Here is a 17,268-nt window from a genome sequence, read left to right on the forward strand (position 1 = left end):
CTCAAAGACCCTGAACTTGGGAAATTTGAGATTTGATAGAATGAGGGGTTGTGATATGGGCGGATCCCGTGTGGCCTATCAAAGAATAGGAACTATCTTGATGTAGCTCGTAAGGTGCACGAATTGATATTCGACAGCGTGCTGCTGTGGATTACTTCAAGGGGCTACATCTACTGATAGACAATCATATCCAAACCTCCCTCATACGGCATCGTCAGACGTCGGAACCCGCTACCCTCGGCATCGACATATGCAAAGAGCTCCTGATACCTATCACCCGCCTTGACTGTATTATCAGCGACGATCACAGCGCCAGGTCGGAGGTGCGGCTGGACGAGCTTGAGTGCAGGGAGGGCAAGAGGGGTCCAGACTAAGAGTGGTGGTTAGTATAGAGGTCATTATCAGAAGTGGACATGCATCGAATATCAAACATCGAAGCTGTACAAAGCAACGAAGCAGATATGGATATTCATCTCGTATGACACCCAGGGAAATCACCACTTACTATCCAACAATAAGAAATCCACCGTCCCCAAATCCGAAGTAAGAGTCTCACGCAGATCTCCAACACGAAGATCAATCACATCTTCAACATCCTTGCCCGCACTGGCCCAATGCGCTCGGGCCAACTTAGCCTTGGATTCTTCCTTCTCTGTGGCGATGACTCGTGGTTGAGAGGTAGCGCCAACCCGCTTCGCATTCTCTGCAACAGCAAGTGCTAGGTAGATGGTGCTGACGCCGAAGCTGGTACCGGCCTCGACGACTGTCTTTGCGTTGATGCTGCGTAGGAGGTGGTAGACTAGTTCGCACTTATCTTGGTCGAGGGCGATGAACTTGTCCAGCATGATGGAGTCGAATTCGGGGCTGCATTGCGCCGGTAGGCTTTTCCAGTCAACGGTGGATTCTTGGGTTAGGGATCTGGTGTGGAGGTCTATTAGGAGGGTTATAACTTCTGGTGATGCTGCGAGAGGTGAGGGAGACATTTTGAATTGTTTTGGTTATTTGAGGGATGGGGGTTATGTCTTGGGTTACTGGGAAGGGGAGAAGGAAGAGAAGAAGAGAAGAAGGACTGCATGATTGAAGAAGCTAACGAAGTCTGATCTAACTAAGCTAGGAGGGCCTGAGGAAACAGGCGTTAAGCATCAGGATTGGAGATTCGGAGAAATATAAATAAATGAACGTAGCCACATCCAAAATTCCTCAATCTCCGAGACCGCCAAGTTGATATTCAGTGAGTCATCGGGGAGCCTTGTGCAGAGTCCGTACGATGTGCATACGCCCTACGGGAAGTTGGGGTCAGATGGGCCAGCAGGACGAAGACAGGGGCCGAGTATAACCGACATGAGCAATATGGTTGATTCAAGCTCAGCTCTTGGATAACTAGTCTGGCAGCTAGACGGCCACTATAACGACAATGACAACCGTGAATTGCCCTAAGTGGCCGGAAAGTTTGAAGCAGAATAACCCCATAAGAGCTTCATACCAGTACAGCAACAAAAACACCCATTATTGTTCTAATAAGTCCGCATAACTATTCAAAGACCTCCCAATCAAAGAAACCATCTCCCAAATATAATCCGCCGTGAACAGTCGCGCCCACAACCGGGTAATCGCAACACTGAGCCGGGTATTAGTAGCGAGCAGCCACTCTCTCGAAGCACCATGCTGCACCTCCATAACCATCTCGAGCACAAAATCCCGCAACCGAGTCTCCTGCTCCGTCAACCTCGGTTCCGGATCCGGCACCGTGATCGCTTCAAGCCATTTAGCCAACAGTACCGCGCACTCGAGAGAACACAAAGCATGCTGGTTTGACCACAGCGCTACCTGCGAGTGCGCGACAAATCCAATGCCGAGCTTGACAGGTGTACTGAGGGCATGTGCGCAGTGAAGCGCAGCGCGCGTCAGCCGGTCGCCGCGTTGCACGGAGAGATTTTCACGGAGACTTGTTGCGATCTGGACGGGGTCCCAACTTTGCAGCTGGCGGGCTGAGCCGCAGTCTGCGTTGAGTCGGATGTAAGCTAATCGAAGCAGGGCTGCTGATGTGAAGGATAAAGGACCGTTCGGGCTGAGTGGGTCGATGGATGATTCTTGGTTGCGCTCCCAGCACTGGCACCAGCGTTCTAGCGCTTGTTCGACGTGCACGAGCTCCGGTGTGGATGTCATTGATGATGAGGCGAAGCGGTTCCGTCGTGAGACGGGTAGTCGGCCGGCTTTCGTCATTAGCCAGATATCTTGCAGGATGGCGTGGATTAGAACGTAGCCGCCGAGCGAGGAGAATCTCTCTACATTGTCGGTTGGCCCGAATAAGGCGGAGAGGGCGTCTTGGAATTTTGGTTCGCCGGGACTGTTCATGCGCTCTGCCTGCCAGAGGTCTGCGCTCGCGGCTTGCCATTCTTTTTCGGTGCAAGGTAATTCGAGTGTGAAATCTTCTGTGAGGATCATGGGTGGGACGTCGAAGACGATGGTGTGGATGTTGAAGAAACAGAGAACAATTAGCTTGGTACGCTTTACGCTTTCCCGTCGTATCCAGCTACCCCATGTCCCGTCTTGTTCGGGTAGCCGGTTGAGTCCTCCTTGTCGGATGAGCATTTCCATTAGACTGCGAAGTGATAGCGCCTCGTGATATGGGGGGTCATTGATGAACCATAGTGATACCGAGTTCAAATACAATAAAGCTTGTACAGTTTCTAAGGTATCAATGTCGTTGGCTGCGTTGACCGTGGGCAGCTTGCCTGACTGGAAGACCCGACGAACATGTTCCAAAGTCACTGGTTTGGCAATCTGATAGAGACGCATGCTAGTGTCTGGCTCGCGGCAATACCGCGCCCCCAATGCCGCCATTGATAGGAAGAGTGGTAATGTCATCGAGTCTACATTGAGAGTCGGGATGTGCACGATGGGGTAGTGATCATGGAATCCAGTCACATACCCGGTCAAACACCGGGATAGCGCATGCCGAGATGGTAATGATGGATCTGGGACCACATTCGCGTAGTCGGATAGCATATCCAAGAGCTTGTCCCGACATTGAGCCGTGACTGGTACGAATCCTGTGGGCTGGCGGGCCTTGGGGGAGATGTGATAGCCCTCCGGCTGGAGCGATGGTAACTGAGCGCCATGCCGGGGAAGTACAGAGCTCGAAGGAGTCGAGGGAGTAGTTTCAGTCAAAGTCCCTCTATCAGAAGATCTATCATAGTCCAGAGCGGAGAAGTTCAACGGGGGAATAGCGGGAGTGGCTGATAAGCTGGCGAGAATGGATGATTTGGCAAAGGGACGCTATCCAGGAATGAGGTGAAATCTTGACCATGATATGATCCAGGTCCAAAGCCACCTAGCGCATATCCAAAATCCGGGCCTGGAGATGGGGTACTAGGTCCTATAGACGAGGGGTCTGTGCTAGCCAACTGGGCGCTCAGCATCGGACGGTGCACAGCACGTGATAATGCTGGAAAATGGTCATCGGAACCCTGCAAGGTGCTGCGATTAGATTGGATGTGGTTTGTGACTGCAGATGCCAATGAATCTAACTCGTCCAGGGCGGGAGGATTTGCGGGGGAGGGTGTCGGTGTGTGATTGCTGGCAGGACTGGCATCGGGGTTGTGAGAAAGACGCTCATGACGGGCCAGCAGATCCCTAGAGTCGTCAGTATTTAATACATCTACTTGGATGATATATCATACTTGCGTGTAAAGGCCTTGGGGCATTGAACACAAACAAACGGTTTCTCTTTGGTATCTGCGGGGATATTAGTCGGGTGTGGGGTATTCAATCCGTCTCAAAAGACATACGTGAGCGATCATGTCTTTGAAGATGTTCTAGACGAGCAAATGCCCTTGGGCATCGATGACATTGATAAGGCTTGCTAGTCAACATTGGGGATGTGGAGTGAATGTGTGAGATATCTCGGGGGATTCTCGCGCAACTCCGGTTGGACTATGCCATAGTGCCTAATGTTCCCTGTTCACATGTGCCACACATGTCAGGTCAGACTAGAATTGATCCTGCTTTGTCCCTGCATATTCATACCCCATTGGCTTATTCTAAGTCTACCTTGATTGTTAATCACTATCGAATCAATTCAAATTCCCCGAACTCCAAATGTCCCCAAATTGGGGAAATTCCCACCAAACATGGATGCCTGGGTTGCATGCGGAGACGTATACGGAGTACCCCATATTATGATGATCGATGTTGTTCAATTATATTTCGTGATGTCTTTGCCAAAATTAGGAAACATCGAGACTCTGCTGGAAATCAATTGAGATGACACACATGAAGTGTGTGTCTGAAGCGAAAATCCTTTCGAGAGACAGATTCAGCAGGCGGTATACTCCAACGCCAAGACCTCGGGGTCCCACGTAGGGAATGGCCGTTATCAGTTCCACCGACTTTCTACTTCGGACTCTTCTAGGGCTATAAACATCGGCATCGAACTCGGCATGAGACCCAGCATTGACTGCAATGGGATAGAATGATCCACATTAGTGATATATCAAATTGGAGGCATTATTAATGTCTCGGCCTTGGGATGTTTCTCCAATTTTATTTCGGGCGACTCCACGCCCTAGATGCTTAGCCTATAAACAACATGTCCATTTAAACTTAGAAAACTCTTGCCAACCATTCTGACTCACTACATGGCATCGATAACACCAGAGTCCCCTAAATTTCAACCGACAGCCATGGAAAAGCGCGAGGAGACTCCCGAGTCTCTATGCGGCTCCCAAGATATCGAGTTCCGATATCTAGAGCTAGAAACGCCCTTACCGACGCCTTGCATTACTTTACCTCCCGGTCCCGCTCAATCACCACCACCAGAGCCGCCTAGCTTAGAGGAATATACATCTCCGTTTCTGTGGCCGAAATGGCGCAAGTCGATGATGACTTGGATTGCTTGCGGGGTTACTGCGCTAGCAGGTTATGCCGCGGGCGAGGTCAGTCCTGCATCCGAGGAACTGACTAAACTGTGGGGGATCAGTACCGTCGTGTATAATTTGAGCATCACGATTTTCTGTTGCGGGTTTGCCCTGGCACCGATGGTGCTGGCTCCATTTTCCGAGATAAATGGACGGAGACCGATCTTTATCGCTAGTGGAATTCTCTTCGTTGGTATGTATACCACACATCACCGTTGTCACTTGGTGTTTCCTGACTCGATATGTGCAATAGCTAGCTTAATTGGCTGTGGAGGCACGCAGTCCTTTGCTGGATTGCTGGTAGCTCGTTTCTTCCAGGGCGTGGGTGGATGTATGTATACCCTGCCCTAAAAGGTCGATTTTCCGATTCACCACTCTAGAGATATTGACTTGGCTTTGTCGCAGCAACTTTCTCCACTATGGTTGGCGGCGTGATTAGCGACATCTATCATGCCCAAGACCGTAACACGCCCATGGCCCTCTTCTCGGGGTCTGCATTGTTCGGTACTGGCCTGGCACCGCTGATCTCAGGCGCAATCATTACCCGCACCACATGGCGCTGGGTTTTCTACTCGCATGCAATCGTCTCCGCCGTATTTGTCATCGTAATCTACGTCTTTTTCAAAGAAACGCGCGGCAGCGTCCTGCTGAGCCGCAAAGCCGCAAAGTTAAACAAGTACTACGAGCAACTTGAAGAAGCAGGCCACCACGGTGTGATCCTGTCGAGCGAAGAGTCCGAAGAAAAATGCATCCGTCGAATCAGATGGAAAGTCAAGAGCGACGAGCAACGGGCATCGATCGCAGCCATGATCCAGATCTCGCTATACCGGCCATTCCGTAAGTCTACAATCCTCAAGCCACCACCCTCCCACGAAAAAGGAAAGAAATAGAAACAAACAAGCTAACGTTCCAACCCAGACATGCTCCTCACCGAGCCAGTGGTCTTCTTCTTCTCCCTATGGGTCTCCTTCAGTTGGGCAGTTCTCTACCTCCAATTCAGCTCAGTGCCACTCATCTTCCGCACAAACCACAACTTCACAATCGAGCAGATCGGCGCCGTCTTCACTTCGATGTGTGTCGGCGTCATCCTCATCACAATCATCAGCATCTACCAAGACCGCATCGCCATGCGCTTCGGTAAACACTCTACTTCGCCCGAAGGCAGACTGTATTTCGTTTGCATTGAGTCTGTGCTTCTACCTATTGGTCTGTTCTGGTTTGGCTGGAGTTCTTTCCCATCCGTTCATTGGATTGTGCCTGCTATCGCCGTTGGCTGTGCTACTATGGGCATCTTTTCTATTTATCTCGCTACCTTTAACTACCTCGCCGATACTTATCATCGGTATGCGAGTTCGGCAATTGCAGCGCAGTCTTGTTGTAAGTGTCTCTTTCCTTGCATCGTTATCTGGATGAAGGTCTGAGTGTGTGCTGGGACATTTGCTGATATCTTGCTCACTAGGCCGGAACTTGCTCGGTGGTATCTTTCCATTGGTTACGAATGCCATGTTCACCAATCTTGGCTACCCAGAGGCATCAAGTCTATTGGGAGGACTTGTAAGTTGTGGCAATTTCCACTCCAAGAGAAAAATCAATTGACTGGATTAAATCAGGGTGCTGCTTTGACTCTGGTCCCCTGGGTGCTGGCCCTATACGGACCCAAGATTCGAGCCAGGAGCAAGCTCGCAAGTGTAAGTGTGCTCCCTATAAATTCACACTGTGAGAGACTAATGAAATGATAGGAACTGGCACATTAAATGATGCATAGCGCATATCAACTATAAATACGACAAGACTAATTTAATCACATGATTTTAGGGTGGAGGATCAGGAGCAGACAACATGCATACAATCAACTATTTAAGGCCCTGATAGATGCTCGGACTGGAAATTTTCATTACAGCAAATGCTTTGGAGTCATGCCAATCGTAGGCTTCCTTTAATATGAACATGCTTATGCCGGTAATTCCAAAAGCCCCACAATGCTAAAATGTTGGATATGACATGATCCCACTATGTGTCTCATGCACAATCCTGAAATCTTAAAACGAATGTAATTACCTCGGACGTTGATGCTCTCTAAATGGATGTGCGCCATTGATCCCGAGACGATATGATGCATAGCGACCCTCATCCTCGCTGTCACTATCCATTTGATCCAAAAGGCGATCAATATCATCACCGGCATGAGCTTCCAGCTCTGGTTTTCTCTCGGGCCCACGACCATTGTGAGACTCGGAAGTTTGGGAGCCCTGGGTTTCACTGTGGTGAGTTTCATTGCTAGAAGCGTTGATCGACACGTTCAGGCTGTTTTGTGTGCTCGCTGCTTGCAGCGGTCGAGGGCTAAATCGATACCCCGAGTTCTCAGGGCTGGACATGAACATCAGGGTTTCAATGGCATCTTGTTCCATGAGTGTGTTTTCGGAGTGAGTGCGGGGCCTGTAGAAGCCATTCGGCGTGGATGTTGGTGCGCTTGCGTAAGATGATGAGAGCGAGGGCTTCTCTGGTCCTAGAAGTGCTTGGCCATTGAGTGGTCGGATGAGTGCGTTCTCTTGGTAAGAATGGTGGCGTCGATGACGGGAAATAGGGGTGTGGTCTGAGGGTTTTGTGACTGCATTAGGATTCGGTCGACGGCGCTGGTTATGACCATTTGAAGAGATGATATCCACAGGCGGTGCTAGCTTTGGGATTGAAAGAAATTGATTAGATGAGAGTGCTGATCGCGAGCGATTATGGCCCGGGAATTGATGGGAGTTCCCGTTGGAGGATGTTTGGGAGTCCGGTGAAAAGCGCCCAGAGTTTCCAGCCGGTAATGATGCGCCGTCACTTGGTGCCGACGGGCTCAGTGGCGCGCTGTTGTGTGTTCGCAGTGCGATTTGTGGGGTAGCTTCACGCGACTGTCGAGCCTGTTCTACTTTCGCGGCCGCATATGACAGACGTGTACGGATATGGACCGACAACTGGGTAATACAAATGAGCTATGGACTCTTGAGTGAGCGGGTGAGCGCGTTACCTGTGCAATCCTACTCCCATAAGCTGATGAGCCCGTACTCTTTGAACGCCGTCGTGCAGGGCCATCCGAGTCAGCACTATGAGGCGTGGGTGGATTTAAAGGGGATTTGAAGTCGCCAGCTGCTGTCCGTTTCTGGCCTGGGGCTAAGCGAGCATCGAAGTTCGACCTTGTGCGCGAATGTTTTGGCGATGGCGGCGGTGATATTGCAACATTGCCGGCTTTGATTGGCGACAATGATGGTTGCCATCGATCTATTGAGGCGCCTCCATTGACCGGCTGCATGTGCGAGACGGGTTGGGATTCCAATAACTCCCGATCCACCCACGGTCTCGATGTATGTCCATTCAATGTATGAGAGTTTCCGAACTCTGTAGACTGGCTATGACCATTAGTCGAGGATGATGGAAGGCTGGAAAGAGAGTCTGTGATGGTGCCAGCGGAAAGGTCTAGTCGTCGGCCATCGCCCGACGTATCGCTGCCGCGCTCCGATGATTCGATATAGGCTGGGTTTGGGTTACCGTCGCCGCGAGCAACGGTAACAGCGTTCGAGCCATCTATTTGTAGTGACAATGGTTGCGGCAGTTGTGTGATTTGGGTATCGACCGGAGACATTGGTTTATGCGGCACAGGGGACGTCGCGTTGTTCATAGAGTGGGTGTTCGCACTGGCCTCCGCATGGAGCACCCCGCGATTAGATATAGCATCGCAATCGTCATTCATGATCAAGGCTGAGGATGTGGGAGATTAGAAGATGCTGAAATAGCGACAATCGGCAAATACGCGCGAGCTAGCTTTAATCGCGAGTTTACGCGGCCGCACGATCTCAACACGCATACCCTGTCTCGAGTCACCACATCGAGAGTCGGAGCCGGGGATGTATGATACCAAATGATTTAGATGCTAACATTCGAGATCTCAACAAGACGCGTGGAAGTACTGTGGGAACCAGGAGCATCTGCCCGATCGAGTGGCGATCGACCAGCAAGCGCGCAAGGGTTGCGACAGCACGAGGCGGCAAATGGTGTTCTCCGTGATTTTGACCCCGAATGAAGGGCTCCGCAGGGATTTGAAGAAAAGAAGGCAGTAAGGACTATTCTGGATATAGATGCGCCACAATATGCTAGCACCAAAAGAAACCCCGTTGAGTAGTTGGTAGAAGGAAGGATTACTGGTGGAACACGCGTGTGAGGCGCGGTCACGTGGATGGTAGGCCAATTTCATCTGATTCAATGAGTTTCTGTAGAAGGAGATTATTCTAAAAGCATCAGTATAAGGCCATTTAGAGACGAAGATGGTTGAAGATGGCTGAAGAGGTTGTGAGTAGGCTTGGTGGGCTTGTGCCCGATGTGCTATACTAGTATACTTCAAGTATACCCAGATCTACGGGACTACGATATACTAGTCACGAAAGAGAAAGAATAAACTCGGAGTCCACAATATTGATACGATATACAGGAACTATACTCCGAAGCAATGAGTAAACTCCAATGACAACGGAGTCAAGATACAACTCAGCGGAAAGTAAGAATACGCCGAGAGAAAGAAAAACAGAAGAAACAAAAGAGAGAGAGAGAAAAAAGAAAAAAAAAAAAAACAAGAAACAAAAACCCCTTTCCTCCTTCCTTATCCAATACGGGCATCAGCCTGGCAGGCCTTTGATACCTCTACCAGCACTGAGCCACAAACACACCTAAACCATGCCCGCCGTCGACATCCTCATGTACTCCGGGGTCAAATCACGAACGATCGGCTTGACCTCCGGAGCCTGAGAAACATGACGAGCCACGTGAGCAGGCTCTGGCGCCTCTAGAAGGAGCGTTAGTATCAAGAGCAAGTCCATTGTGATGGGGAATCAACTTACTTGGTTCTTTGGGGCCATGCCAGGCCCCCATCTTCTTCTTCCATCCCTCATACTTCTCCCTGCAGTCCTCAAGCTTGGGCTCAAGCTTGGGCTTCCACTCTTCCTTGTACCTGGGCTTCAAGTGAATGTAGCTAAGCTGTAAGAATGTTTGTTTTCTTATCGCTGGGTAGATGGTGGACTTACGCCCTGTATCCCAAGTACACGACGATCACAGTGATCAAGATTCCGAAGAGGAACTCCATGAGGAAGTTTTCCTTCTCCATGTCAGCCTCGTGCTTATTTTCAGCCCGAGAAGACAGTATGTTGTCGTTGGCAAGGCCTGGAATAGGAGCCATGTCTTTCTATATGTTGTTTGATGTTTGGAAAAGATGTTATGATGTGTTATTGATGGATGAAGACCAAGCTTTGATGGAGCTTAATGGAAAATAGATGTAGTTGGATAGTTGAAATTCGAGGACAGTTGGAATTCGCGAGCATTATCAAGGCAGGACTGCGAGTTAGGCTTCGTGATGTCCGACGATAGAAACAGTAATATGACTTCACCTACTACACCAAACCTAGTAATGTGAACAACTCGATCCAAGGTTTGCTGCTCAGGATTGTCGTGCTTTGGGAACCGGTGCATGTTTTGCATGTGCTTCGGCTTTGATTTGGGGATCGGATGTCTACTTCTGGCATCGGAGACCTATATGACGGCGAGAAGCAGCATCGCCTTTAGATGGCAAGAATTATGGTGTAGACGAAATGGGAGGAGGAAAAAAAAAGACTGGGCAAACGGTGTCGCATTCATGAAATAGTTTTGATATAAATAAACATCCAACATAATGTAGGTACAAGTTTTGGGTTCGAACGCCATATATGCAAAAGACCCAAGTAGATTAAGACATGTTCAAGAACAAAGAGTAGATCACTTGCGCTTCTTGCCGCGTCCACGGCCACCAGAGTCTTCATCCGGGTTCTTACGCTTCTTGCCCTCTTTGCGCCAGTAATCATTGCGCTCTCTCTTCTCACGCTCGGCCTTCTTCTCCAGACTATCAGCCACCTTAGCACGGTAGACCTTGCGGCGCTCCTCCTGCTTGGCGGATCGCTTGGCCTGCTTCTCGTTGCGCATGGTGGTGAGCTTCTGCATGAGGTCACGGGCCTTCTTTTCTTCGCCTCCGAGGACAACAGCACGCTTCTGCATGTAGGTCGGCTCCTTGTGGCCCCTCATCTTGGTGATTTGCGACTTGAAGGGCAGCTCGGCGGCCAGCTGTCTTGGCACACGGAGCGGGTTGAAGTGACGTTCTTGTCTTTCGATGGGCTTGTAGGTTGAGTCTTTGAGTTGGGGTGTGGGGATGCCCTGAGCGTGACGGACTTCACCGGTCAAGCGCATGCCTTGCCATCCGTTGTCACCCTTTTCGCCTTCAACTTGATCCAACAAGTTGGTCACAGGATTGTAGTAGCGGTGAGGCTTAATAGGGTACCAAGCGCGCAAGAAAACGATATCACTCATCAAGATCTTATCCTCGAATGTAGCACGGAAACAACCATCAGGTTTGGATAGTGCACGCTTGATCTGACCGCGAATACCAGAGACAGTCTTGATGGATGCACCTTCGAACTTGGCGATTTCTAGCCCGGAGGTGAACATATCCTTGATGAAGGCTGTGTTCTTGAAGATCTTGTAAGGGTGACCAGTGAGTTTGAGCTTCTTGACAATTTCAGTGTGTTCATCAACGCTCTGAACAACACCAGTGGCGGCAATGCGGAAACCGGGGTTCTTGTTCGAGAACGAGTTCACACATAAGAAACCGGTGTTGGGAGCGACAAGAGGACCGTAGAAGGTAGCAAAGCAGTGCATATGCTCGGGCGTGTACTTAAGCATGCGGTTTCGCGTCCGACTGTCCGACGTGCTGTAGATAGGCATAGTCTGGAAACGGCGCCAACCAAGCGAGAAGATCAACGGATCGTTGCTCTTGAGAATCTTCTTGTGCCAGCGATGTCTCTTGATCCGAATCTGCACGTAGCCAAATCGGTCCTCGGTAGGTGCAAGACCACCAACGATGACAGGGAAGCGAGGATTGAACTTTGAGACAAACTCGTAAGGCACATTCTCGAGAACGATACGTGCGTAGGTGCCGGCTTTGTAACCTTCCGCCCGGGCGCGCGAGGCAGGGTCGAGCAACTCGAATTCGGCGCGGTTGATATCTGCCTGCTTTTGCAGCTTGGCTTTTTGCAGGTCGTACCAATCATCTTCACCAAACTGGCCATCGATACCATCATGCGTCCCGTCCTGAACTTTTCCAAAGCCTTCGCGGTCCTCTTCTTCGAAACGTAACTTCAGTTCTTCCTTCTTTTTGGCGTTGCGCTCACGCTCAGCTTCCAGATCGGCAGCGTTCTCAGGCTCATCATCGCCGTCCTCTTCCTCGTCTTCATCGCCATCTTCCTTGATACCGTTGAAGACTTCACCAGATTCCAAGTCTTCATAGTCACCGTCACCCTCATCTTCATCCTCATCCTCGTCCATATCTTCATCCTCATCATCTGAGCCACCACCAGACAGTTTGCCAGTGATGAAGCGGAGTTTGATTAATTCGAGCAACTCCTCATCCCGCCACTTCCGCTCCAGCTCATCGTAGTCGTACTCTGGAATGGCACGGAAGTCGGCTTGGTCTTTTTTCTCGTTGTTTGTCTTTTTGAAGAAGTCCTCGCCTTCGTCATCAGCGGTTCTATCTTCCTCGTTCTCCTCGTCGTCGGAATCTTCACCGCGCCATGTCTTCACGACATCAAGTGGAGTGATCGACTCATCGTACATCATTCTTGACAGGTCGCTGACTCGGAAAGGAGGGCGCTTTCCGTGAAGAGACTTGGCGTTGGCGAGCATGTTCTCCTTCCATCGAACATTGCCTTCCTCGTCATCTTCATCATCCTCGTCCTCATCCTGATCCTCGTCCTCGTCCTCGTCTTCATCGCCGCTCTCGAGTTCTTGGTCTGAGACTGAAGAGATGGAGCCCAGATCAGAATCACTGTCGGCAAAAGCCATGTCTTCTTGTTCTCCATCGTCATTTTCGTTCTGTTTGGCTTTGAAACGGGCCCCAAAGTCTGCCGGTGCAGACATGTCGAGTTCGCCTTCATCATCTGTCACATCGTCCTCGTCGATATCTTCAAGAACCTCCTCTTCGCTATCGGATCCTTCTGGGATGACTAAGTCATCTGGATCGGGTACGGCGACGCGGGCGCGGCGTTGACCCTTCCGGCCTGTCTCTTCGTCATCCGCTTCGTTGAGGGCCTCGCCGCCACGGAAGAGACGAACACCCTGATCAGCTTCACCCAGCATCTTGCGCTCGCCTTGAAGGCCAACAACTAGGTGTTCGCCAAGACCTCGGCGCTCCTCATCATCCGAATCCTCATCCGAGTCCCGGTCAAACGTGTTAGTCTTGATATCGATGTAGACTGCATCCTTGTCGACCAGGACACCACCGACATCAGACATGGGAGCGAAGAGCAGCTTCTGGTGTTCACCGAGCTTGCGCCTGTTCGACTTCCCAGTTGCTTTGGCAATCTGCTGATCCATGTAGGGAGTTGGGCATGGATCGGGCAAACCCTCAATGTTGGCAACTGTCAGATCACCAACTCCAGGAACGTGGACTCGGGCCCCATGGGAGGGGAAGTTGGTGCCGCGCAGGTAGCCGTAGAGTGCAACCGTGCGATCGCACTTCGGGTTCTCCTCGATCTGAGTAGGTGGTGTAATGTCCAAAAAGCGATCTGCAAGTGCATAAGGGTGCGAGTTGCGCCACACGAGCGGGCGAGGATTTTTCATGACGGACAGGAATCGGGAAAGATTGTGCACTTCCCGATCGGGGTAACGGCCGTTGATAACACCGGACAAGTAAAAGAGCTTTGCGCCAGCGTATAGCTCACTCCAAAAACGGTGCTTCAGGCGCTTCTTCGCGTCTTTCAAAGTGCTGTGTTTCTTGAATTGATCAAGATGGGTAAGAATACCAAAGACGTTACCGGGCATACCAGACGTCTGTAAAGCGTTCAAAAACTCCATAGTCTCCATCTCAAATCCAAAGTTTCCGTCAATCATGAGAAGAACAATATCTGCGATCTTAGAGACATCGATCGCAGCTGCAAGAGAGTCGGACGGGCATTCGATGAAGGTGAGACGCTTGCGCTTGGTTGTGACAACGGTCAACGGGCCTTGCGGCGAGCTAAGGGTTTGCTTGGTGTAGCGGCGGATCAAAGACTTGAGCAGGGTGGTCTTTCCAACTCCTGGGGGTCCAACAATTGCGACGACGACTGGCGGGGCCTCCTCGGGCATACGATCCACGAGGGGGACATGGAGCCTCTTTTCTCTGACCTAGAAGAGAAGTCCGGGTCAGCATCAATTGAACGGTAGAAAAAACGCCATATACATACATCATGCGATCGCGCAGCCTGCTTGTTGAGCTTTCCAGGTCTGGAAGTGACGAATGCTTTCGGATTAGCACCTGTAAAGAAGAGATCAATTTAGCCTGGCTCAAAAGCAGAAAGTTTGCAGATTTATCGGAGCGGTCTCATCGTACCCTCAAATTTCTTCTTCTCTTTGGCGGGGCGATGCGCCCTATTGGCCTGCTGCTCCATGATATCTGTAAAGAGGTATAATACCTCAACAGATCCACTGGTTTTATCAAAAGAAAGAAAGCGAGCGCAAGACAGAGGACTTCCCCAACGGCTAGAAAATTAGCAGTAATTATTTTTTTGCCAAAGCGGAGTGGATAAGCCTTAGTCAGGATATCAGATGCTTTCAGGCCTAAGGCATCAACCTATCTTCGGTCTTGGCCTGAGGCAGAAATCTCCATCCCCCACCGGCCCGGCCATTTGGCTCCACTTCGAGCCATGAGACATGAGAGAACCCCGCTGCTTGAGCTTTCCTTCAGTCTACGGCACTAGGTTCCGCCCGATAGCGCTCCCTATCTCACACAATGCACTTCTTTAGAAATTGTAGGCTGTAATTTCCCTTCGCGGCCATCATGCGGGGCCGAAACTGTTGATATCGGGAATCCTCCGATTATTTAGAGCTATAAAGTCCTCCATATCTTCCACCCATATTCTATGAATCCAATCTCGCACCGCGTCTACGAGAACTTTGTGTAGCATCCAATTTCTATACAGTCCCGCAAAGCGCGTACAATGTCTACACGTCAGCCACCCCCAGCTTACACAGCACCGCCCGATTCGGGGGTTCATGCAACTTCGCAGTTGTACCGGTCAATCTCTGAAACCGCATCTACCCCCTCTGCACGGATCCCAAAGGAATCATTTACTATCAGACCATGCTCCGCCCAAGCGTGGATCGTTCCCGCCGGCCACATCTGCCGTCTGACCACGCCCAAGGGACCCCAGGTGGGCGACCTGAATATCTGGAACGCAAATAACCCCCGAGAACGAATGTGGGCTGCGCGTACCCGACAGATCCACGCCTCCCACGTCTCAGTGGGTGATCGACTGTGGTCAAACCTGCCGTACCTGCGGCCCCTTGTAACAATCACGGGTGACTCGTTGGGTGGCGGGCAGTTGCATGACGTGCTTGGACCAGATGGGAAGCGCAACCCAGAGGTTGTGTTTGGGACTACGCAATTTGGAGGGCGGGTGCATGATTTGATGGGCACTCGATGTGATCCTTACGTGAACTTGCTAATGGGTGGAGAGACCTTTGACTTCCACTGTCATTCGAACTTGACTCGCTCTGTCGTCCCCCATGGACTGACGGAGCTGGACGTCCACGATGTCTTGAATGTGTTTCAAGTGACGGGGCTAGATAAGGATGGGAAATATTTTATGGAGACCTCCCCTGCAAAAGCGGGCGAATACTTTGAGTTCTTTGCAGAAGTGGATGTTCTCTGTGCGCTATCTGCATGCCCTGGCGGTATGGCACCGTCATACACGAATGTCTTATTTTCATGCTAATGATACTCTTAGGTGATTTATCCAACTGGGGTTGGGATGATAAGGAGGGTGATATGGGAGCCACTTGCCGTCCATTAGGTGTCGAGGTATATCAACTGGCAGATGACAAGGTCCTGGAGGGGTGGACGGCTCCAGAAAGCCCTAAGTACAAGGGAATGCACGGGATGAAGATGCCTTCCCGCAACGAGGATGGTTACATCGGAGTTTAAGATAATCACAAAATCATAGTCGTTTATTGAAGCGTTGAATAGTATGCAAGACATATTGCCCCGCGTTTAGGTATGATGTCATTGTCTTGCGTTGTTACATCAATGGTGACTCCCCTTTGAAAGGCATTAGAATTATACAGAAACGAGATTAGCAAGGGATGATATAAAATCCAGTTTTCAAAGAGATTTCTCAAAGTCCATGTAAGACAAGGATACCAATCACCAACTGACAAATCATTTCAAGTATTCATTACCTAGGTATACATGTACATGCACATACCTATAGATAGTGTGACAAGGTGAGAGAGATAAAGAGTGATTGGAAGAGGTATGGAAGGTACCTGCTTCAAAGCATCTTCCAAGGTTCCCCCCCCAAAAAAATAAAGTGTAGCCTCAAACCCCCCTCAGCCCCTCTCCCTTCCTATAAATTCTTTTCTTTCGATCTCCCTTCTTTCTCCACTCTAACATCCCACTGTCTGACACCATGCCTCTTTACAACGTGAGTCCAACTTCATTTCGAAGTATTTATCCGGACTAACATCTCCTTAGATCACTCTGAAGGCCGATGCTCCCGTCGAGGAACTGGAAAAGTGTGTTGCATTACCATCATCTTCAAGGGATTTTGATACTGATATATCTTCTCAGGGCCAAGGATACCGCTAGGGAGAAGGGCGGCGTCATCAGGCATGAATATAGCATCATCAAAGGTTTCACGTAAGTGTTGGTCGGATCTATGCCAGGCGCGTACTAATATATAGATCAACAACAGTGTCGAATTCCCTGATGACAACGTCCAGTCCTTCGAATCTACTGAACATGTCCATGTTGAGCAGGACGGTGCTGTGGAGACTCAATAAATGTCCCTAGTCAACATGGCTAGGACGGAAGACTGCAGTCGCTGTGAATGTTCCGCCTTATGACCAAATGGAAACACGACACCTGGGGGCTCTTTTGTTTATGATTTTGTTTTATTTTGCTTCAGCGAGATGACTTGATACCAATTATGCGATCTGCTTTCATCCAAGATGCCATGTGCATCCTATGAGTCCCTTTTCCAAAAGAGGTACAGGCATTCATACAGATGGAGCGCTTTTCCTGAATCCAACTATCAGCTTGACTTATGTCCATAGGGTGTATGAATCTAAACTTGAATGAGCCCTGTGCAATATCCATGAGAAATCAACATAAAATACAACATATATCTTTAAGTGAAAAATAACAACTTTTGAAGTCTTGACCCCTGTTGATCTGCAATGTTGGACCGATGATATCCGCACCGGTGCAGATCTTCCGTCCCGAGGTTTCACTGTGAACTTCCACTGATCTCTATCTCATGGC

General features: G+C 50.0%; 8 protein-coding genes across 8 annotated transcripts; 3 read left to right on the plus strand and 5 right to left on the minus strand.

Moving 5' to 3' along the window:
• Nucleotides 1-170: 170 nt before the first annotated feature.
• On the minus strand, nucleotides 171-983 carry N7500_005901 (O-methyltransferase; the record flags this gene model as incomplete). Its single annotated transcript, XM_056677045.1, has 2 exons — nucleotides 171-370; nucleotides 506-983. The coding sequence occupies 2 exons, from the start codon at nucleotides 981-983 to the stop codon at nucleotides 171-173; spliced, it is 678 nt and encodes a 225-aa protein (XP_056532045.1).
• Nucleotides 984-1,506: 523 nt separating this feature from the next.
• On the minus strand, nucleotides 1,507-3,876 carry N7500_005902 (transcription factor domain-containing protein; the record flags this gene model as incomplete). Its single annotated transcript, XM_056677046.1, has 4 exons — nucleotides 1,507-3,239; nucleotides 3,308-3,636; nucleotides 3,684-3,738; nucleotides 3,792-3,876. The coding sequence occupies 4 exons, from the start codon at nucleotides 3,874-3,876 to the stop codon at nucleotides 1,507-1,509; spliced, it is 2,202 nt and encodes a 733-aa protein (XP_056532046.1).
• A 764-nt stretch (nucleotides 3,877-4,640) lies between these two features.
• Nucleotides 4,641-6,673, plus strand: N7500_005903 (Major facilitator superfamily domain general substrate transporter; the record flags this gene model as incomplete). Its single annotated transcript, XM_056677047.1, has 7 exons — nucleotides 4,641-5,112; nucleotides 5,173-5,250; nucleotides 5,325-5,756; nucleotides 5,838-6,296; nucleotides 6,379-6,473; nucleotides 6,530-6,607; nucleotides 6,659-6,673. 7 exons carry the CDS (start codon nucleotides 4,641-4,643, stop codon nucleotides 6,671-6,673), a joined length of 1,629 nt encoding a protein of 542 aa, XP_056532047.1.
• Nucleotides 6,674-6,973: 300 nt separating this feature from the next.
• Nucleotides 6,974-8,649, minus strand: N7500_005904 (uncharacterized protein; the record flags this gene model as incomplete). The annotated part of the gene is made up of 2 exons (XM_056677048.1): nucleotides 6,974-7,876; nucleotides 7,930-8,649. 2 exons carry the CDS (start codon nucleotides 8,647-8,649, stop codon nucleotides 6,974-6,976), a joined length of 1,623 nt encoding a protein of 540 aa, XP_056532048.1.
• Nucleotides 8,650-9,619: 970 nt separating this feature from the next.
• Nucleotides 9,620-10,125, minus strand: N7500_005905 (uncharacterized protein; the record flags this gene model as incomplete). Its single annotated transcript, XM_056677049.1, has 3 exons — nucleotides 9,620-9,735; nucleotides 9,791-9,921; nucleotides 9,974-10,125. 3 exons carry the CDS (start codon nucleotides 10,123-10,125, stop codon nucleotides 9,620-9,622), a joined length of 399 nt encoding a protein of 132 aa, XP_056532049.1.
• Nucleotides 10,126-10,697: 572 nt separating this feature from the next.
• On the minus strand, nucleotides 10,698-14,395 carry N7500_005906 (GTPase BMS1; the record flags this gene model as incomplete). Its single annotated transcript, XM_056677050.1, has 3 exons — nucleotides 10,698-14,132; nucleotides 14,192-14,262; nucleotides 14,338-14,395. 3 exons carry the CDS (start codon nucleotides 14,393-14,395, stop codon nucleotides 10,698-10,700), a joined length of 3,564 nt encoding a protein of 1,187 aa, XP_056532050.1.
• Nucleotides 14,396-14,944: 549 nt separating this feature from the next.
• N7500_005907 (urea carboxylase-associated family protein) lies at nucleotides 14,945-15,930 on the plus strand (the record flags this gene model as incomplete). Its single annotated transcript, XM_056677051.1, has 2 exons — nucleotides 14,945-15,680; nucleotides 15,734-15,930. The coding sequence occupies 2 exons, from the start codon at nucleotides 14,945-14,947 to the stop codon at nucleotides 15,928-15,930; spliced, it is 933 nt and encodes a 310-aa protein (XP_056532051.1).
• Nucleotides 15,931-16,414: 484 nt separating this feature from the next.
• Nucleotides 16,415-16,787, plus strand: N7500_005908 (uncharacterized protein; the record flags this gene model as incomplete). The annotated part of the gene is made up of 4 exons (XM_056677052.1): nucleotides 16,415-16,429; nucleotides 16,480-16,520; nucleotides 16,576-16,644; nucleotides 16,700-16,787. The coding sequence occupies 4 exons, from the start codon at nucleotides 16,415-16,417 to the stop codon at nucleotides 16,785-16,787; spliced, it is 213 nt and encodes a 70-aa protein (XP_056532052.1).
• Between the last annotated feature and the right edge of the window lie 481 nt (nucleotides 16,788-17,268).

This window comes from Penicillium coprophilum (assembly GCF_028826855.1).
Source record: "Penicillium coprophilum strain IBT 35676 chromosome Unknown utg000004l_segment0_segment0, whole genome shotgun sequence".
Classification (NCBI taxonomy): domain Eukaryota; kingdom Fungi; phylum Ascomycota; class Eurotiomycetes; order Eurotiales; family Aspergillaceae; genus Penicillium; species Penicillium coprophilum.